Raw genomic sequence first — 23111 nt, forward strand, 5'->3', positions numbered from 1 at the left:
AGCTGTAGAAAAAAGTCTAAGAAAACTAAATAACTGCATTTCCATGATTATATTTACATACAAAAACCTAACCAGAGTTAATTATAATACTGCGTAGGATTTCTCAATTTAAAACAGTAGTATTGTTAATGAGACAAATAGAGACAATTTACTCAAAACAGATTTCTTCCATTTTAAGTCAGAAACACAATACATTTATGCAATAGAAATAAACATGATTATTATTATTATTATTATTATTATTATTATTATTATTATCCAAATACAAAAGAGTTTATATTTATATTTATATACATGTCTACTTTAAAAAAAAATTATTTAATACTTGGGATAAAGTGTTTTTAAATTATGTAATACTTCCCACATAGACGACAATAGACTAGTACGATGTGAAAGTGCAAGAGGTTTGCTCTCAGCAGGCAGTGGAACAGAAAGGAACTTAGATCAATAACCATGTTTAAAGATGTGAACAAAGTGTGTGCTGAAGAGGGGCTTCATGGGAGCTTTATATAATGGCAGTGAGTCAGAAAGTGAATCACTGAAGAGCATGGAGAAAGAGTGAGAATGAGAAACAGAGATGGGAAGAATGCAGAAAATAGATGGAAAGAGCTACTGAGACACACAGAGAGTGTGTGTAGGTTTTCATTTCATGCACCATAAAGATGAAAGTTTATCTAAAATTGTTCTGCATGTAATCTACATAGTCTCAATTCTAAAAAAGTATGATTCAATAAAAATATCTGCTTAACACAACATTGAGACATTTAAACATTTAAAAGTCCTACATGTAAAACACATATGAGATCAGAAGTCACAAACAACTGCTGGACAGATGTAACTTATTAAAAAGGGCACTACGGTTGTCAATCTGTTCATCTGGAATCAAACATAACCTGAAAACTGTGCATGCTGATTCCAGACTTGTGTTGCACATAAATAACTGCAATCTTACAAAGTACCTATATATATGTATCTGTGTTACATTCACACACGTTAATCTTTGAAGTCTTGCTTAGGTCTTATGGTTATAGATTTAGTGGAAGTGTTCTTCTCAGCTGCTAAGCCTGAATCCACCTCCTGGCCAGATGTTAGGGTTTAAAACATGCAGAACAGCTCATCTTTGTGTTCGTGGACAGTTGAGGTGAAATGGTATCGGGAACTGCTGATTTGAGAATATCATTCTCGCTGGCAATGATGTGCTTGACCAGGAAATTTGCAGCTTCGTTGATGTTTAGATTTTCCTAAACATTGAGACAGAGAGAAGGTGAAAACTCATAAATAATGTGCACTATTTTGCATCTGATAAACATCAGATGCACAGTAAATCATTGCATCTGATAAACATCAGATGCACAGTAAAAATCAACACAGTAAATACATATCCTGCAAATTAACTGACTTTACTGAAAAACTAAGCTACGTATATCTGTGTACTGCCATGTTGGCAAATATACAACTCGAGGTCAAGCAATTTCATTTACACTCCTTTATCAGCCTAAAAACATTTTATTTCCTGAATGTTATCTAGTTAATAATGGGGAAATTAGCCATTTAATACATTGCGGTTGTTATTTAGAGAAAAAAAATGTAATCAGGTTCAAAACACACGGCACAGAATAGCGTACTAACATTGCAGTATGATTATTCCCAATGCCTTTGATCATTAGGCTGATATGAAGATATCAGAGAAATTTTGTGAATTATTAAAATGCTTCAAATTGTTAAGACGACAGTTTTGATTTTGTCTTCATTACATATAAATGAAAGTGGATGGTAAACTGCAATGAATAGATGAATGAATGAATGAATGAATGAATGAATAAATTACTTTATTTAAAAGTTTGCATTAAGTGTAATGAGAAAAAACCTTGAATAGCTTAAAACTTTCCTTCAGCAGCTGCTTGAGTTGCCCGTCTGCTGTAATAAGGAATTGAATATTCATGACTTTTAATTAGAGGTCTCATAATCTCATAATCTCCTGATTCTGGCCACCTGACATACTATTACAGCCTGAGCTGCCTATATAAGATTGCTTAGCTATTTCTAATCCAAATCCTATTTATATATTGGCAGGTGACTAGTCAAAAAGTCAAGCTCTAAAATCAACAGCTCTCACATTATTTGTGTGTATATATCAGTTCTTTGTGAAGTTCAGATTCCATAATTTGTATTGTTTGACCAGACAAAAGGTCATAATTCTTTAGTCAACTGTACTAAATCTTGACATCTAGCAACAATTTTCTTAAAAAAGTAGATAGTAATGTAAAATGAAATATAAAAAGTCAATATTTAATCAAGCATTGTTATTGTAGAACACTTCAGTAAAACAGACATTTATAGACGTTATATACATTTATATACCCATCACTAAAAAAACAAAAAAAATAAATTAAAATAAATTAACAGGATCAGAAGACAGGAATGAATCCTGCTACAGCTGGACCTTAAAAATCTCATAGCTATATAATTTAAGATCATTTGTGTTTTTACTTATATAGTACACGAATTAGATATATAGTGCATCGTTTTATATAGTGCATGAATTAAATATCAGATGCAGATTATTATAATTTTTTTAATCATCTGGACTTCTTAGCATTTTAATATACTGTACTATAAAATCTAAATTTCTGTATCCCATTAAAAGGTAACAGAGTTGTTAGAAATAGTGACCTGAGGTTGCTAGCCAGAGCACTTGAACAGAAGACATACTGTAGGGACTAACCTTTGCTATGATGTCTGACTGGTTTGTTGGCAGAAACTAGGCCTGTCATATTCCAAAACTGATTATAGTCTGTACTTTCAGTTACAGCCCATGTTCAGAGGGACACAAGGCACACAAATGTAATACCTGTGCAAAGACATTATTTTTTAAATAGAATAAGCCCTTTTTAGGTTTTCTTTAAACCAATGCTTAGCATACAATTTATGGTTAATTATGGTCATGCCAATATTCAAATGTGACATAGCAGCTACAACAAACAGCTGTTATTTATCATATTTTATTACTTACGATTGTCTCTACAATCTGCCTATGCAGCTTTTTTAAATTAACATCTTATTGTGTATTGTATGAATTCTAGGACATTAATCTAGATTTTTTTAATACAGTGTTAATAAATGAGGCCCATAGTGTGTAATAGGTTGTTTGTGACCAAAATGCTACTGCTTTCCTCCTTTCTTTTTTTTTTTTCAAAATTATTGGTGAATGTGTTAAAAAAAAAGATACTGTATGGGATTGCAGGGAGTAATGGGCCCCATGGCTATGTCTGGTGCAAGAACTACTAACATCAGTTAAAACAACATTAAGGAAGCTTAGAGCTTGAATTTTAAATTTAAGCTTCAGTTTTAAATTTATCCTAAATTCTAAGTCCTATACTTATATGCAAATTTAGTCAGGCTAGGCTCTACAGAGTTTCATCCAAATGAAAACCAAATATCAGATAATATAAGATAAAATATAAGATAGAATCATTTAAAACAATCATTAAGTTATAGTGAAGACATGTGATGAAATGTAAATCAATTATAAGCACATCTAGTGGAAAACAATGCATAAAAACAGTCAGTATTACAGCCTACCTTGGCTGAGGTTTCAAACCATCCTACAAATCCATTTTCTTGGCAGAACTGGTCCATCTTCAGACCATTATTGACTAGAATGTCTTTGCTTTGGTCACACTTGTTAGCCAGAAGCACCGTAGTAATGCTCTTGCCATTGGCAAGTGTCAGCTTTGAGTCCAGGTCCTCCTTCCATTTGGTGACTGCTTCAAATGTTGCAGGTCTGGTGACATCGAAAACAATGAACGCCCCAATGGCCTCTCTGTAGTAAACCCGTGTCATGTTCCCAAAGCGTTCCTGACCTTTATGAGCAGCAAGACAGGCAAATCATAAGAATGGGAACGTAAACATATTTTTTTTTAAGGACATTTAATTTCATTGCTGTGCCTGCAATATACAGTTGTAAAAATGATTTTCATTTGTGATTATTTCTGAGAAATTTTGTTAACATCCCCATACTTTTATTACAAATCTGCCATACGCTGTGGGTTGTGTTAAAAATTTAATTCATTGGGTTTTCTATTCTTATATGGGCAAGTTTTCAAAGCTGGATTGTTTACAGTAATTTTCCTCCACAATGACTCCCATGCTCCCATGTGATCTACCTCCAAATCTTACTCACATGAGACCAGTTCTCATATGATTCCTTCCACATGGGAAATGAGCCTAGCTCTCAGAGAGAGAGAGAGAGAGAGAGAGAGAGAGAGAGAGAGAGAGAGAGAGAGAGAGAGAGAGAGAGGGCATAGATGGCACATGGGAATGGATATGGATTATTAAAATAGTGTTCTGTAGGAGGCACACTGAGGACTTGCTTACCTGGCAATCCATTTAAAATTCGCCAGTTGGATCAGTTCTTTATTCCACAGTATATCTAAACCGCAAACTCCTCAGTTCTTTTCATTCCAACCAGACTTACATAAACACTGTAGGTGTTAATTTAATATTGGACATATTTCTGTGTATCTAAAAAGTAAGCTGTAATGAGGTTATTACAGGCAACTTGACTGAGATAAATACTCTCCAGCAAACAAACATATGAATACATAATATCAGAATTATCATATTACTTGTGTGAACCTGTCTAATTAATAGTTTGAATCTTTTCAACACGTGAACATGTGCAGAACCTTCAGATTGATCAGGATCCGATGGAGAAAAAGACCAGTGGCAGAAGCATTATGAGTAACTCGCTTACCTGCTATGTCCCAGAGCTGCAGTCTCACAGTCTCCGAGTCCCAGTTGAGAACTTTGAGGGCGAAGTCCACTCCTATAGTGGCTCTGTAGTTGGTCGAGTAGGTCTGATGAACATAGCGCTTAATGATGCTGGTTTTACCCACACCTAAGTCGCCGATAACTAGGATTTTGTACAAGTGTTCTTTGTGATTGCGTTGCATGGCTGCGGCGCACTGTGTGAAAACTTTAGTATGCAGCCACAGCTGACCCTGTAAAACACGGGCAGGGTGGGGCAGTTTGGGGCAGGAGAACAACTTGTGACCTGCATGTTAGAGACTCTCGTGGGCGTCACGTTTTTTTTTTTTTTTTTTAATTTATTATTATTATTATTATTATTATTATTATTATTATTATTATTATTATTATTATTATTATGTGGTACGACTTGGAAATATTTGAATTGTAGCTTTAACCCTGAAATTTAATTGTTTTTTTTATATAGATTTAATAAAACAGCGACGCAAATAAATAAATACATAAATAAATAGGATAAAACACACCAGCGCTCAATAGATATTTCAATGTATTTTTCTTTCTGGACTAATTGTCGGCCGACAGTAAATACTGCTACACGCATGTATTCCTTTAACAGCACGCAAAATAACAACAGACACAATGGGCAGCACATTGGCAGTGTTTAAATCACCGTTAAGATCCTAAATGATCAGAAATGACGTATTAGCAATACTATTCGCAATATAATTATCAATTGATGATATTAATATTTTCAAAGGCTTCGAACGTGGCTCAGCCAATCAGATTTTAGACCCGGACTTGGTCTAATCCTGTGCGCGCGTGCACACCAACGTGCGTGACGGTCTGGGAGAAGGAGGTGGCAAGAAATGTAAAGAGGAACAGAAAGAAAAAAACAAAACAAAACAAATCAAAAAAAAAAAAAAAAAAAAATCGCACAGCAACCAGTTAACCGTTTATCTTCCTAACACAGTGTTGAATAAAAATTAGATTCTTGCACTTCTGTCCTTTTTAATGATATTCAATAAGCTATTTAAATGTTTCTCACACAATACAAATGCAACAGGTTTAAAAAAACAAAAAACAAAAAAAAAACTTATAGAGCTTATTTTCACATTGTATAGATACTTTTAAAACTATTATAAAAGCTTTTACAAGATACATTCATTCCACTATCACAAAGCATAAACTAATAATTATCATCTCACTATATTACAGTAATATTACTAAATCAACACACATGTTGGTAGAAAAATACCTCACACAGGCAATATCTACATTCTTTGAAAAAAAGGCAAAGAGCAAAAGATGCTTTTAGAAAATATACAAAAGGTAACACTTATAGAGTCAGCTGTTGGCAGTGTTCTGCATGCAGACATAAATGATAATTACAGTACATCCATTCAATAAATATATTGCACAATGTTAAATAGACTAAAGGCTGTAGAGATATGCACTGTGCACAACATTAGTAGAAAGTTTAAGCACTGCCTTGAATAAAAAAGTCTTTCAAACAGAATCTGTTTGGTCCAAATCTATAAACAGACATATGTAAGTTCATTAGAGTAAAAAAAAAGTGATCCACATCCAAAAGTACATAATATCTATAAAGAACATTATAACATGATGCAAAGCATATGCACTTGAATGCTTGTCTACTAATTCACTAAGCCTTATTAGAGTATTGCTTTCTTTATGTTGCACATCATACAGCCAGCTTAACACTAAATTCTCTAAAATTAAAATAACTGAACATAATTCAAATCTGATTTCCTTGCTTTTCTATGCATCGTTGTTCATCTGAAGTGTTAGACAACACTGTTTAGTGGAACTTGTCACTGAAACACATTCACCTGGAAAATAATGCCATATAAAGATTAGTTCAGTAGAATGGATCCTCTACTAATTAAAAGAAGAAATACTGTACATTAAAAAAATGCTCTATAGTATTCAAGAATTTTAGCCATATGACAGCATTATACACAAACAACAAATATTGCAATGCCTCCATATAGTCATACGTGGTATTATCTTACAGGTATCATTGTGTGATATTGTTGGAATGTGTTCACTGGCTGAATATCAAGCACAGTGTATAATAACAATCCATAGTTCACTGAGCTTTCCTAAGCAAAACATATGTGCACAAAAAAACCCTGAAGCTTTGACATCTCTGTTGGTGCATTTCATTCAAAAGCTTACAAAGAATATTTTGGTCCAGGCTGTTCAGACTTAATGAAGCTATTCAGCTTCTTCAGTAAATCCCTGCTAGCACTGTTTTATCCCTGATCCTTTTTTCAGTACTTTGATCCCAGTTCAGAGGAGTTCTGCACCAATGTGGATCGATTCTCTGTAACAGTGTAGTAAAACCTGATTTGAAATTAATGTCATAATAGTATTTAAAATGCCCGCATGCCGCTGATGGTTAGCATGTGATTTGATCACACAGAAGGCTATTTATAGTGAGGAGGAGCTCTGGCTATAGTTGCGCAGCATCAGTCGGTCATACTTTGGGGAATTGCGCTCACACGGAACCAGCTCTGAGTCTGGACAGGTGGGAGAGTCACTAGCTGAGTCCACTGAGGAGTCCCTGAATGGGGATGGAGGTGAGAGAGCAGCCAGCTCATCAAACTCTGTGGTCCTGACTGCATATGAGGAGTCATAGGTGCTATTAGAGAGACTAGCAGGAGATGCTCTGCTGCTTCCACCTGTGACTATCCCTCCGGTTATGCCTACCGCTGAGCGAGGGGTAGCATTAGCTGCAGCCACCACCTCTGCATAGGTGGTCACTGTAGTTGAGCGCTGCATCTCTCGTGGAATCAACTTAAAGGATGGTGAGCAAGGGCCAGTGGCATTTATTGTACTGCCTGAAGGAGAGCCAGCTGGCAGCATCATGCTGTTGAGCTCACTGATGTTTGCAGTAAAACGGTTCACCACGCTGCTGATCTGGTCCATAATAGATGTCTGCAACGGCCCGCCTTGTTGTAGACGCTCTGTAAGGTATGTAGGTAGTGCTGCCACTGGCAAAGGCTGTTCTCTAACATCCTCTTCATCTTCACAGCAGTGCTGCATCGCACCACGCTGGCACACAGTGGGCAGGGGAGAGGGTGTGCGTGGACGGTAAGTCACAGGGTAGCGCTGACCACTCTGTGGCCGCTCATAGGACACTTTTATCCCAGTGTCTAATGGTGCATCACATCCCTTGGAGAAAGGTTTGATGATCGCGGTCTGATTGACCTCCTCTTTTCTTTTGATGTGAATGGAGATCCTCTTCCACAGATTTGGCCGGTAGCCTCTCTCATTTTGTGCCCAAGTAACTGTTTTGCCATTTGAACTGCAAAAAAATAAAAAGGCCTTAACAGATATAGATTAAGCTATATAGATGTTAGTCCATGTCAATGTACTACTTCATTTAAATATTACACATATTCCACACATCCTACTGTCTTTGCCTTGCCTTGCCCTGCACTGTCCTTGGTCTAGTCTGCTAAGAAAGCTGAATTATAATCAATACAGACATAAAGACATACAGTACAGTTGGCAACGTGTCTATTGCTGGTGTCTGTCTTTGCCTCTCAAGTGGTCTTTCCAGATAAATTACTATATACAGATGCCCGCTACTCAATCACTGAATGCAGAAGCACTCATAACAAAGCTGCATCATGCATAAAACAAATTAAGCTGATTGGTTGCTAGCACTGAAACATTCACTCAAATCTACATTAGTTGAGCTCTCTGGGCAGAAACTGATCAAAACCTCATGATGAGCATTGGGATACCAAGACCAGGACATGGGCAACTCTTTAGCAACCTAGTTTATGCATGATTTAATTAGCACAGGCCATGCTGCCAATCAACCTTGTAAATATGTCACTCTTTGAGCCTATTTCCAAAGATGCACTGGTACAGGTTTAAGAGTCCTGAAAGCAACATGCCAGATCTCAGCTCCATGTTTAAACAGCAATAACAGCCACAGACGTATGCCTTGTGCAAGCCTTACAGATAAGAGGACCCTCTCATTATCATTATTAGGACCCTATTAAGTGCCTAAGTGGATTTTAAAATGCACCCCTTTATTAATTATATCCCCAGAACAAGTCCATGAAGGGCAGGGGCTGATAATAGGTGCTTTGAGGACTATTGGCCAGTGACTACTAGAAATCAGGGCCTAGTCAATATAAAACCCCACTGAACGGATTCATAAGGACTCCCTTAATTCATGGAAATAAGGAAATCATGTTATCCATTGCAACCACAGGACTGTTTCACGTCACTGAAGTCAAAGTCTATTTCCACCTTCTCATAAAACACTGTATGGTAACAAAGTCAAGTGCCTCTTGTGAATGGAGGGGCAGACTCATGAAGAAGAAGTGGGTAGTTTCATAAATGTGTGAATACCTGTGTATGATTAATGATACCCTTTAATATATTCGCCTGCAGCTGATTTTCTCACATTGCACAACAATTTGGCATTCCTTACTGTATATTGAGTTATTTTATTCAATTGTGCAAATCAAGTGACTGCCTTGCAATCAACTGCATTATACTGTAGCACTACTACGCTCAAATAGTGGCTATCCAATACTCAAACTACCTCTTTATCTGTTACAAATGTAAGGTACAGGGGGCTTCCTTGTCTAAATATAGACTAGCCCATTGTGGATGTAATCCCCAGACTGACTGGATGTGCATCCCATAACATGGCAAACCTTTCTGTGAGGTATTGCTTAGAGGCATAATAAAGAGCTATGCATATCCAGACCAATCTTAAGCAGGATAAAACAGAGATCATATATTACAACTCTATATGTAAATATCAGTTTTCATTGTACATAAATTAGGTACTTTAGATTTTCAGATGAAGAGAAGCACTATATAAAAAAATAAAAACTTAACAATATTTAATATAGAATAAACTAAGATAGTCAACAGACTGGTAAGCTCTCAAGATAGAAAAGATGGATCTGTGTCTGCTAAATGTAAATAGACAGTTGATCCAGGTACAGATGACAAAATGATCAATTTGGTCAAGATTTACATAAATTGGTCATCTGACTAAACTAGTGATGACAAGGCTGAAAGCAAAATGGTCCCAAAACAACAAGGAACTAAAATTTGCTGCATTTGAAGCTCAATATCAGATGATCTTGCTGATCTCTGTGGGTTTCAGGCTTTTGGCCAACTTATAAGATTTGCATTAGTAAGCATGACCTTTACTGATGTAAATTTGGTAAACAGTCAGAACTCTAAATGAGGTGTCTTCAGGTCTGTGACTGCTATTATACTTTAGATCTTCGATATACGAAGATACCTACAAATGTATGCTGTTTTGTTTTGAATGCAGAAAAAAATGTATGAAGCTGGTATTTAAACCGGAAGATACAAGTAAAACAAATATTGTAAACTGTAAAGCATTTACATACAATACATATTTTTTTAACAGTAAAACACCTGGACCTTACTATATAGCTACAGCAACACTACTTTGACCATATTGTAAAAATTGTCTTTTTTGCTTTGGTTTTCATGATGGTGACCCAGTGTTGATGTTCAATTGTATTAGTTTCTGCTTTTGTTCATTAATTGTTTATTTTAGCAAATTCCTAATCAAGCATCTTATTTGTGATATGCTTTTACCTTAAGTAAACAGAAGTTATTTTTTTAACATAATTTTTCAAGAAACCTTTTGATATATATTTGGAAATATGTGTTAAAATAACATTATAAGCATACATTTTGCATCAGTATTTTTTGAGTAATATACTGTTATAAATATAGCCCTTTAAAAATATAGTTTGTAAAGGTATAGTATAGGTTGTAAACAAACACTATACTAAGGATGCTCTAAATATTAATTGCAACAGTTACCTAGTAATTCTGCTGCCAATATGTTACTGTAAATTTACAAAGTATTTATATCTGAACAACAGATTTTAACATAATCTGATTAATAATATGGATAATAACAAACCTGACATTGTCTGTTCCTGATCCACGTCGTTTCCACAACTTAGCCAAACTGCTGGAACGGCTAGCCGATGAGACGGGCTTGCCATCCCCTACATGCATCCTTACCACAGTAGATGTGGTAAATGCACTGCGCACATTACGTTCTGGCTTGGCGAGCATGATATAGACCTTTGGCACAAACATGCAGCACAAGGCAGTGGTGGCACTGAGACTGACTGAAAAGGACATGGTGATTATTTTGTAGTTGGAGCCAAAATAGATAGGTACAAATGCCAGCCAGATAATGCAGGTGGTGTACATGGTAAAGGCGATGTATTTGGCCTCATTGAAGTTAGCAGGGACATTACGAGTCTTGAAGGCATAAAAGGTGCAACTGAGGATGAGCAGCCCATTGTAGCCTAATGGTGCTACAACCCCTAGTGTTGTTGTATTACAGATGAGGTGCACCTCACGAATTGATGGGTAGTCATAGATCACCTGAGGTGGCTCCATGATGAAGAGTGCCACTATTATGGCCAGTTGCAGGAGAATGAGGATGAAAGCTATGATTAACTGGGCACAAGCACTCATGAAACGAGGCTTCTTGGTACAGATTTTTTTCTTGCTGCCAGCCAAGATGCGAGCGATACGATTAGTCTTGGTGACCAGAGCAGAGTAGCTCATAGCAGGGGAAAGACCAATGCCCAGTCTCTGTAGATAGCAGTAGACTACATGTGGCTTTGCGATGAGACAGAAAGTGCAAAGGTAGCCCAGGCAGATGCCAGCTAGGATGATGAAGCAAAGTTCCCTGCTGGAGGATTTCACAACTGGTGTATCATGGAACCTGATGAAAACGAGTGTTACAAAGATGGTAGACAGAAGACCAAGGCAAGCGAAGACCACAGCAGCAATAGGTTCAGGGTCTCCCCAGTGTAAATACTGCACTGGTATAGGCTCACACCCTGAGAAATAAGACAGCATTATTAGGAAAGCATTTTCAGTTGCTCTTTACATAGCTAACAATTACATGGTTAATACCATCAATCACAATAAACTTTTAAAATAAAAATATAAAAGGATGGACTGTTTTGGTGGCTTTACAAATATACATAGGCTATTAATCTTATTTTACAAATCATGCCAAAAATGTCACAACATTTATTGTAACACAAGTGAAGAAACAGAAGAGAAACTAAATTTTATTCATCATTGTCTGACATAAATTTGTGATAATATGTTTCAAATAGATCATTTACATCAACTGAGAATGTATAAAATGGATAATAATGGCTTTTCTTTAATAAAGCTCATAAACTGAGATTATGTACTTATTTTGTTATACAAAGGCAAGGAGAAAAAGATCTCCTAGAAAGACAGACCACTGGGGACAATGTACTGAGACTCTGAATGCTATTATAGAAAGTAGGTTGGTGTAAATTTTTTAAATTGTATTCACTTTCATTGTAATATGTCTGCAAATGGTTCCATAAATACACTGTGCCTGTACCTTTTGGAATTTCATGTTTTTTTCTGAATACATTTGTCATAAAATGTGATCTGATCTTTATCTAAGTCAAGGGTATTGACAAACATAATGTGTCTAAAAATAATTACACAAAAAAAATCTGATCTTTCATGTCTTTATTGAGAACAACCACAAAATCCCATAGAGCATTGTGGAAAAAGCTTTTTTTACATAAAGCTGGAGAAGGTTACAAAGTTATTTCAAAGAATTTAGAAATTCACCAGTCTACAGTTAGGCAAACAATCTACAAATGGAGACACTTTGGGACTGTTGCTACTCTGCCAAGAAGTGGATGCCCAGTCATGACACCAAGAGCACAACGAAGACCCATCAGTGAGGTAAAGAAACAACCCCGGATGACAGCCAAAGATTTGAAGGCATCATTGGAACTTGCTAGCATCCCTGTTCATGAGTCTACAATACGTAAAAACACTGAACAAGCAGGGTATCCATGGCAGGACACCATGAAGGAAGCCACTGCTTACTAAAAAGAACATCTCTGCATGTCTGAAGTTTGCAAAAGTGCACATTGACACTCCACAGCGGTATTGGCAAAATGTTTTGTGGATTGATGAACCTAAGATCCTAAGAACCTAAAAAACACACAGCGCTTCATCTGGCGTAGAAAGGGCACAGCATATCATCATGAAAACATCATCCCAACTTTGGCCTGCTTTGCTGCATCAGGGCCTAGCCAGCTTGCAATCAAAGATGAATTCCCAAGTATATCAGACAATTCTTCAGGATAATGTGAAAATATCTGTACGTCATCTGAAACTGTGTAGAAAGTGGGTGATGCAGCAGGACAACGACCCAAAACACCGGAAGTCAGTTATGGCTTCAAAAAAACAAAATCTGCCTTTTGGAGTGGCCAAGTCAGAGCCCAGACCTTAACCCAATAGAGCTGCTATGGATTGACTTGAAGAGGGCCATATACATGAGACATTCAAAGAATATGACAGACCTAAAGCAGTTCTGCCAGGAAGAATGGGGAAAAAATTCCTCCTCAACGATGTGCAGGTCTTATCCACAGCTACAGGAAGTGCCTGGTTAAGGTTATCGCTGCCAAGGGGGGGTCAACCAGTTATTAATTCTAAGGGTTCACTTACTTTTTCCACTGCCATTTTGAATTTTGAATGTGTGTTCAATAATTTTTTTTAAAATTATGTTTAGACACTTTGTTTGTCAATACCCTTGACTTAGATGAAAATCAAATCACATTTTATGACAAATTTATTCAGAAAACCATGAAATTTCAAAAGGTTCACATACTTTTTCTTGCCACAGTATATATAGTATATGTGTGTTTTTATTGTCTGCTTCTGATCCTCAGTTTTGATGACATTGGTTAATGTGATACCTTTTTCTTCTTATTGCACTTTTTTGCAGTACTTTGGTTTTTTTCTTGTTTTGCTTTGTTTTGGTTTCTTTTTTTTCTGATGAAATATTGCTTAATGAACTTTTTTGCTCAGTAGCAAATAATTATTTTAAATCTGTTTTGTTCTTTCTTCTTATATGGATGATCAATCAGGATATGTTTCTTGTGTCAACTTGAGAAAGCACCCTTTATTTACTTTTATTTGTATTTATATATACATTTTCCATAGTGACTTTCCAAATGTGAGTTGATCTATGTATATCAGGACTCACCAATGTAAAAAGGGTGTTTAAGGTATTAAAACTATAAATTAGATTTATGCGATCGAGATTACACTGGAAATGTAAGCAGTTAACTCATTCAATGTGAGGCTTCATCATTTTTGTTAAAGTATCTTTGTATTTCTGTTATCAACAGTGTTTAGCAAAAAAAAAGAGGCTCTGGCCCAGTTCTCCCAACAGCATTTGGTGTGCTCACACTCTGGGATTACCCAGAAGAGGAACTGGAAAGTCTGTGATAAGAAAACCAAAGATGTCCCAATGCACAAAAGACTTTGAATTGAGAGGAGGGTGATATTGCAAGCAACTGGGGTAATCCAGCCAGTTTAAATGTTTACTTCTGTTGAGTCCTAGCCCTGCTGTTGGTAGTCTTCTGATTTTTAGTGACCGTTAGTGTTTTTTTTGCTGGGACCACTGGAAGTTCCCCAGGACTGATCCAGGACTAGCAATTTATCTCGCCCACATTTGTATAAGCAACATGTTTCCATTGCAAATATAAGGTGAATTTTTAAATAGATAAAATCATTTTTATGTTCAGGGGCTGTTTTGCCATTGATACTGCAATATACTATCCTTTCTGTCATGTACAGCTTGTTTTGTTAGGGGGCTTCTCTCTCTCTCTCTCTCTCTCTCTCTCTCTCTCTCTCTCTCTCTCTCTCTCTCTCTATTTCTACATATTCTGGATCAGATTATTTCCATATTTTATTATAATATTTACATTTTTCACACTTGTGAAAAAATGTAAATATTTCACATGGGTTAGGAACTGAAACAGTAAAACAGAACAATTGCTTCTTCTGTGCCACTTGTTAAATAACTTTGACTAATATTAGCCTGGCACAAATGGTGAAAAGAATGGATATAATCTTCTTAAAATGGATTTGAATGTAGGTGAAATCTCACAAGTTGTTGTTTAAGCTGATAACACACTCTAAGCCCCTAGCATGCTTTCCTGTGACATGCAAAAAAAATAAATAAATAAATAATTGTTTGAGACAGATCCTTTGAGACTTAATGGGCAGAGTTACTTGTACAGTAACATGCTTTATTGTATGCTGAGAATATATTAAGTGTCTTGATATTCTAGAATGTTCTGAGGAGATTCAATGTTTATGGCATTTAATTGCTGTGGGTCTGCTTTGGATCTCAGTGACCCAGATACTGGGTGGTTATAACAGAATATATATTCTGTATTAAACATACCACTGTAAAAATGCTGATCCCAATGTCCCAGCTTCTGTGTATTTTATGAAAGTCAACAACTTATGTTAGCACTCCTACTCCTAACCTAGATCTTGTTCTATCAAATGATCATCCCACTGGATGTGGTTCATGTGAGAGTAACTAAAATCATCATCTTTGCAATTTCTGTCTCATCAAGCATTGCTCAGTCTCTCATGGCAAAATGTATTCAAATACTACACAAATAATTACCCTCATCTGAAATAAAAAAAACAACAACAGATTTTAATGTTACAATTTTTTTCTCTCCAGGTGGGAAAATCATACAGTATGATTCATGCAGAACCACCTTTAACAAACAATAACAACGTAAAGTAAATCATTTCTGAAAGGGTTTATCAGTCTCTCGCATTTTGTAGAATTTTTTCTTTACAACCCATTCGTCTTTACAGCATTCCTTCAGTTCATTGATGTTTGAAGTTATTTGTTTACACACAGGTCTCTTAGGACTCAGTATTCCGGTGGGGTTGAGGACTGGATTCTTCCTTAGACACTTAGACGTTGATTTGCTTGAGATCAACTCCACATTTGTCACAAGTATATTCTAGTAGAAAGTGGAGTTTTTCATTGTATCAGTTACTTCAAGTTTCCATGTTCTGTGGCTGCAAAACAAGTCCAAATTTTCACCCCTCCACCACAATGCGTCACAGTTGGTTTCAGGAGTTCGGTTTTTGAGAATTTAAAATTTTACATGGTGACTAAAATTTTCCACCTTTGTGTCATTTGTCCAAAGGTGCAATATTGCAAAAATTAATATTAATAGTGCAATATTTGGGCTCCATATTATTTTTGGGGATACAACGTAAACTTGCAAATGTTTGCTCTATGTTCCTTTTGGAGAGAAAGGGCCTTTATTAGCCACTCCAATGAAAGCCATAATTCTTTAGTCTTCATCTGATTGTGCTGTCATAAACATAAACATTTAATATGCTTACAGAGGCCTGTAGGATTTTTCTCTATCTCTTAACATTAAACGGTTTGAACTGGGACAGAATTTGCTGGGACACTGCTCCTGGGAAATTCGGCAACTGCCTTGAAGAATCTCCATTTGTAAACAATACTGCGGAATCATGAATTTCAAATTGCTTAGAGATGACCTTATAACCCTAGCTTGTTGATCAGCAACAATTGTTTTAGTGGCTGATCCTCTTCTTGGCATGATGTAGATTCACACCTAAGTGCTCCAGATCTTCTGCTTTTATAGAGGTAATCATGCTTCTTGATGATTACCTTTTAAATCATTTAATCATTCATTTTTTGCATCTTGTTAGTGGTATCTAGCTGCTAATTACCCTTTTAATGATTGTAGAAATAAGAAAGATTCAATGATTCTTTTATTTTTCCCACTTGGTTTCTGAATGCATTATTTTTTGTTCTGGGCTTCAGTCTCCAACATTTGATGGCTTCCTCAGAAAGGAATTAGTATTACAATATTTTGCTGATGTTCATACTTGCTCAAAAGCTCCTGTTTACATAATTCCACTTGGCTATATAAAGTTGTTGAAAGGACATTATATATAATCAAACTCTCTGGTGTTACCTAGATGAGAATGATACATTCCTGTAAAACTGCTGAGAATGTCCAATGTTAAAAGTGTTATACGTACAAATATAACTGAATTATTTGAATTGAAAACAGTGTCCTTTTTTTATCCCATGAATGTACATAGGTCAAATGTAAGTTTTGCAAATCTGACATTAATTTATCTGGTGACATTGGATTCATATGGAAGACATGGCAAGTATCAGTAATAACGTAAAATTACGGTGGCCGAGAAGTGCAAAACACATTAACAAATCCGAAAACACATTAACAAATCAGAAAACACATTAACAAATCCGAAAACACAACGTCAAGTCAGACAACCCAGAAACGATCGTGTATCGTTTTTGAATGGAAACTTACCGATCATTGGACAAGACACCTGTCACTCAAGATATACAGGTATGGAATCTTATGTGTAATGTGTAAAGTTCTCCGTATAAATATAAGAAAATAACAGAATTATTCCACAGTAACCCATTCCATCCATCCATTCCAACTTTTCCCTGTGACAGACTGTTGAACTTCATGTATACATTGAGTGACAGGTGTCTTGTCCAATCACAAACTATACCAACCTTACGGGTTGTCTGAAATGTCGTTGTGTTTTCTGATTTGTTAATGTGTTTTCTGATTTGTTAATGTGTTTTCTGATTTGTTAATGTGTTTTGTTAATCATAAATCATTAATGTTTATTTTTTCACATTGTGTCACACATTGTGACAAAGGATTTATTTATTAAACATAACTATTTAATAGAATTAATTATTTATATTTTTAAACATTGAAATATACAGTGAGATATGACATTACTGACATATGACCTGCATTGCTTGCATGTTACTTTCATAATGTATGTGATATTTCCATAAATTATGTTTCATAAATGTTGAATTTTAGCACCAAACTCTGACTGGGAGCCATTTATACAGTATAAGATTTATAACATACATTTTCTATTAGAAACCTGCAACAGTAGGTCATTGCATTGTATGCCTTTTGCAAGTTAGTTAGTTTTCTCTGGTTTAGTACATTCTTTATACATATCATGTTAATTACATCAATAATATCTGCTCTCTCACCTGTAAGGTCGTCTGTTGGCCAGGATCCCAGCTCACAGGCCCGGCAGGTGTACTCGTCAAATACATACTCGTTCTCTTTACACGGAGTACAGGTCCAGCAGCAGCTAACCTCACCTTTCCGGATCACCTTAGATGAGAGAGAGGAAATAAAAAAAGTCCAACTACATTTCCCCATCTGTATATCAAGCAGCTCAACACCTAGTGTTTTATTTTATTTTATTATAATTTTTTTTTTTAGAAATATTTGTGTCATATTTATGTATATTTATATACAAATATTTATTTTAGATTTATGAAAGTATTACAGTATTTCATGTTAGACACCTCCCCCCTCCCCACTAGATATTACAGTGATAAATAAATTTGTGTCAAATAACATTGTTTTGTGCATTAATTGCACTGTGTTGCGATGTTTAATAATGTAATTTGTGTCATGTTACCAATTAATACTAATTCAATTATATTAATGTAATAAAACTTAATATTTGGCAGATCACACAGTTATTTTATTTAGTGTATTTTGTGTATTTGCCCAGCCCCTGAAATTCATATTATGACATTTCTGTAATATTTCTCACCTTAATCTGAGCCCTTTCACAGGGGTCACTGCAGACCGAGTGAATGATTGCACTGCTGTTGGCCCAGATCTCATCATCGTCCATCTTTAGCCCCCTGTTGTCCCAGCTGCCAACATGAATGTAACTGTAGTCTTCTTCACTCATCTGTTTGAAGTTCATAATTTCATATCTGACCAACACACACACACACACATTTGTGAACCATTTATAGTTTTCTGTATTTCTGCATACAGTTGACAGGAGAAACCAATTAAAATGTTTGCATAGACATTAGTTTTACAATTATTTATTCAGAAAATTATCCCACAATAAATATTTTTGCCAAAAAAAGGTTCATGAACCTCTAGGGTTAGGAGTTCATTTAAAGGAATAAATTAAGTAAAAGTGAAAGAAGGGGATAGCAATCAGGCGTGAGGTTAGCAGGAAGTCTTAAGTTTCAAAAACATAAACTTGGATATTCAATATAAATTAGTCTTCACCACATAGGATTAAGGTAGTGTGTCATTCCTTGAAGGAGATTTTTATGGACCTTAGACCTAGGTGCCACCACCAACCCACTGTGAGGCCGAAATAAAAATGGAGGACCATTGTTACACTCCTTAGTAGCAAAAACCTTTCCAAAGGCATGACAAAAAATATTACAAGAAGTCACAAAGATCTCCATGGTAATTTCTGATGACCCACAAGCCACTCTTGCATTAAGTTGTGCCAGTATTTATGAAGGCATGCAGGAAGCCAGAAAGAAGTCACTACACTCCATGAAGACCACATGGTTAAACATTATTTTCTGTAGACAGATGAATTCAGTATAGACCGTTTGAGTTTAATTGAAAAGCATCATATTTGGAGAAAACCATCTATGAAGCATGGGAGCGGCAGTATCATAGTTTAGGATCGCTTTGTTGAACCAGGCTCAGGATGTATTGCCATTATCAATGGAAATTCTGGACTGTAGCAGCAACTTAAGCCTCATGCACACAAGTAAGTATACAAAGAAATTATTAAAGCAGAAGAAATGTAACATTTTGGAAAGGTCAAGTCAAAGTCCACAAACCAATAGAATCATTGAGGAAGGGTCTAGAAAGTCCATCAAACATTACTGAATCGAAGCAGTATTTTAAGGAGAAGGAGTAAAGGACAAATTAACTACAATACATTGCAGGAATTTTCCAGTTACCAGAAATGTTTATTTTATGTTATTGCTACTCAATTGGGTCACACCTCATACTGAAAGCAAAGGTAAAAAATTCACATACTTTTTGAAATAAATGTCAAATAAATGTGGTTCTTTTTTCTAGTTATAGTTTTTAAAAATTAAATGAAGAAATTAGACCTGTTCACATTTCAGGACAAATTTTGCTCCTATTTCCTTGAACCTTTGCTCCTACCTCCCAGGAGAATCTCCATTCTCATCAAAAAGCACCACCTCTCCAGATACACCAGTGAAATTGGTCCTCATCAGGAATTCGAGAAGCTTGCGGCCATCAATGGGTCTCATTGCATCACACAGACCCACATAACCAGGACACAGAGCTTTCTGCATGGTGTGTAGACCGTAAGCCATGCTGTAGATAGCATTGATGACAAAGCCCATCTTGGTGTCCTGGGCATAGTGGAGCCGGAGAGACTCTTTCTCTGATTAGAGAAATGTTCGATGAATTACTTATTTAAAGCATAAAAAAAACACATGCATGAAATATAGGGTGAAATGGGATAAACAAATGATTTGTTTTAGATATACATTTTATTTAACAGAGTGGAATAATAAGAAAATTAGATAGAAATGTTTAGATAGTAAGATAATAAAAAGATAATACAAGATTTATTTATTTAAAAGAGTGAAATGTTTAAAACACTTTATTTAAAGTTTAAGCTATACTCACTGGTGCAGGTGCGGTTGTATTTTGTGTTCTCCTGTGTGTGGCCCTTAAGTCGGCATTGGAAGCGATGTTGCCAGAATTCAATAAACCACGGGTTGCGATGGTTTGTTTCTGGCTGCAGGTTTAGGTAGTAATCATCAAACCAGGTGACATAAGCAGACTGCAGTTTGATAGTGATGCCTCCAGCTGCTTCTTTCTGATAGCCGTCTGTCACATCATAACGATCGGCCCAGCCATCACTGCAGAGATGGACAGAGAACAGCAGCAACGAGGAGGGTGATAGCAGTGAAATCATAGACCATGACAACAGGACTCAAAGTTGGTATAAATTTACCTAAGCAGCAATGTCTTAAACAGGACTAACCAAAACACAGAATAGTGAAACTAAAGAACAAGGCTCAAACTTAATAATACTAAATACAATAGGTCTTCACAACGAGGCAAGGGAAGTGGAGCATAAATAGACAACTAATCAAGAGAGTACAGGGTTGGAGACAGAACAGAAGGAAAAGCATATGATAGATAACATGAACAGAAATTCCAGAACGTGAGATGTAAACCCAGTGAGAGGGAAAATTTGTGACACTCAGCTCAAATGTGAAATGGGCAATATATCAGCAATTTATAAGGTGAAAAAATGGTTCAGCTCTCTAAATGATGCCAGTGATGTATTTGATCAGTGTAATGTTTTAGTGTCACCCAACATGCATGTATCTATTAGTAAAAAAATATATCTGTACATGTCTATACAGATGCAAGGCATCTTTCACACCATTGAATATAAATTTATTGTAGAAAATTTTAGTGGGTGATATGGATGATGTTGATGTTGAACTCCCTTATTCTCTTGCAAATCAGAGGTGAGGCTGAGGGTGTATGTCTGTGGCCTTCCAACTCTTTCAAATATGCACAAAACTATTTTGTGTTTATTCTGCCTTTCCTTTTCAAACACTTCCAAGCTTTGCAGTTCCGGTGTTACACAACTCAGAGCGTGGGAGGCCTTTGTTTCATTTCTGTTCTCTCGCTAAGGAAGGAGAGGCTTTCATAACTCGTCCTTGGAGCCAAAAGCGATGCAAGCAAAACATTGAAGGCAGTGTTAGTGGCAAGCTTGAAAAATTGCAGCACAGCGTGCTAGTGAGCTCTGCAATAGCCCACACACTGACCTGTTGGGTCAGCCTTCTTCATAACTCCTGACTGCTACTGTTATAAAAAAGATCCTGCACAGGAGCCAAGCCATTTTAGCTTATATTACATTTAGACACATAAAGATTTTATATTATATTTTTTTATGGAAGAGCTTGAAGACAGAAGGCGAAAACTGTAGATTAAAATTACGCTAGACTTATAACAGTAGATAATCAGATTTGAACTCAGATCCACTTTTGTTGGTTGTACATCTGCATTATCTGCATTATTGTTAGATCCTTTGAAAACAATACATTATAGTCTTTATAGCATAAAATCGAGAAAGAACAATAATGTAATTTCACTATCTGGTGTCACCTGGTAGATGATAGATTCCCTTTTGAGTTTCATCTACATGTTGTCTCAGGAAGTTTATTTATTTATTTATTTATTTAGTTATTTAAATCTGAACTGATCTGTAGAATATCTGCAGCATTAGCAAATTCTGTGTATTTATATATATATAATTAGTGTATTTGAGCAATTTTGATTTAAAAAAAATATTAAACGAACACTAGTTAAGACACAGGGCTTCATTAAAAATGTCCTGTTATGAGATTGTTCCATTAACAGTAATGGCTCTCTTTGGAGAACAGTTAATAAAAAATAAAATATTACCATCTTGATTCATGCTGGACAGATGACTCATTATACTACTCATCATGAACTGAAAGGCACCCAATTGCATTAAGTGTTTTTGCAGGCTGTTTTATGGTAAGAGCCGTGAGAGTGGATTTAAGCCTTTATAATTTTCATAAACTGTTGTTGTGGGAAAGAGACCTGAACATGATAAATCCCATTTGCACACTTATTTTAGTTAATTATAGATACTATCATCATTTCAGTGAGTAATAATTAGAAGATAATCTGCACAACTGTATTTAAACTAGCTACGTAAAAAGCTTTTGGCTTATTTGAATAAAACGTTTTATTGTGCCAGCATCAGTATGATGAAGCAGCAAATAATACAGAGGTGGTGCTACTAGTGAATATTTAAGCCATGTGTTTAGACTTGACAATTGAGAATATTAAATTATTTTTATTTTCAATTTAATATTTTCAATAAGTCTTTTCATGAAACAATGAAAAAATGCAGATTTTCTCTCATACCATTCCCAGAACACAATCCCCTGCGTGACTTAATTGAAAGCATTGTGTATTGAAAAACTGCCCAAATTAAATATCTATTCTATAAAATTCAACATGCTGAAATGTAGAAATGTTGGCAAAAACTCAGTGCTTGTCTGACTAGAATTTGCCTAGAGCCTGCATCACAGACTGTTGTACGCACACCTCCACATGCATGGCAGCTTTGCTACGTCAAACCAGGCCGTCTGGATCACATCCATGACACCATTTTCTGAAATAGACACCCTTTAAAAATTCACTCTCTGCATAAAGTAAACAACATTTGGGCTTTTCTTGCATGCCACAATGCTTCTCTCTGAAAGCACTCACTCATGATGAATTTGAATGGAGCATCTTTAAGGCCCATTTTTTCATGAACCAAAAGGCATTTATGCGTATATCAAACATGTTTTATATCAGACATCGGAAAACAAAGCAAGGATGAAAACAAACCCAATTAAATGACAGAAATAACAACAGAATTTTACAAACATATTAATGAACATATAATGAATACAATGTTCTCCTATTGTACCTCATGTTTTCTAACTTGTTTGACGATATGCTGCTTAAAGC

General features: G+C 35.8%; 2 protein-coding genes across 3 annotated transcripts in view; both read right to left on the reverse strand.

The window, feature by feature from the left end:
• Nucleotides 1–309: 309 nt before the first annotated feature.
• Nucleotides 310–5000, reverse strand: rab38b (RAB38b, member of RAS oncogene family). The gene is made up of 3 exons (XM_060895939.1): nucleotides 4757–5000; nucleotides 3583–3863; nucleotides 310–1241 (listed from the first exon to the last, which is right to left on the reverse strand). The coding sequence occupies exons 1-3, from the start codon at nucleotides 4953–4955 to the stop codon at nucleotides 1089–1091; spliced, it is 633 nt and encodes a 210-aa protein (XP_060751922.1). The 5' UTR covers nucleotides 4956–5000; the 3' UTR covers nucleotides 310–1088.
• Nucleotides 5001–7224: 2224 nt separating this feature from the next.
• The window catches only part of grm5a (glutamate receptor, metabotropic 5a), a 26017-nt gene continuing 10130 nt past the window's right edge, over nucleotides 7225–23111 (reverse strand). For both annotated transcript variants that reach the window (XM_060895532.1, XM_060895533.1), the window contains 6 exons: nucleotides 20226–20461; nucleotides 19731–19977; nucleotides 18343–18511; nucleotides 17765–17891; nucleotides 10739–11678; nucleotides 7225–8101 (listed from right to left, as the gene is read on the reverse strand). In XM_060895532.1, the coding sequence (XP_060751515.1) occupies nucleotides 7225–8101; nucleotides 10739–11678; nucleotides 17765–17891; nucleotides 18343–18511; nucleotides 19731–19977; nucleotides 20226–20461 (2596 nt within the window). The remainder of the gene's footprint in view (nucleotides 8102–10738; nucleotides 11679–17764; nucleotides 17892–18342; nucleotides 18512–19730; nucleotides 19978–20225; nucleotides 20462–23111) is intronic.

The sequence above is a fragment of the Tachysurus vachellii genome, chromosome 20, assembly GCF_030014155.1.
Source record: "Tachysurus vachellii isolate PV-2020 chromosome 20, HZAU_Pvac_v1, whole genome shotgun sequence".
NCBI lineage: Eukaryota > Metazoa > Chordata > Actinopteri > Siluriformes > Bagridae > Tachysurus > Tachysurus vachellii.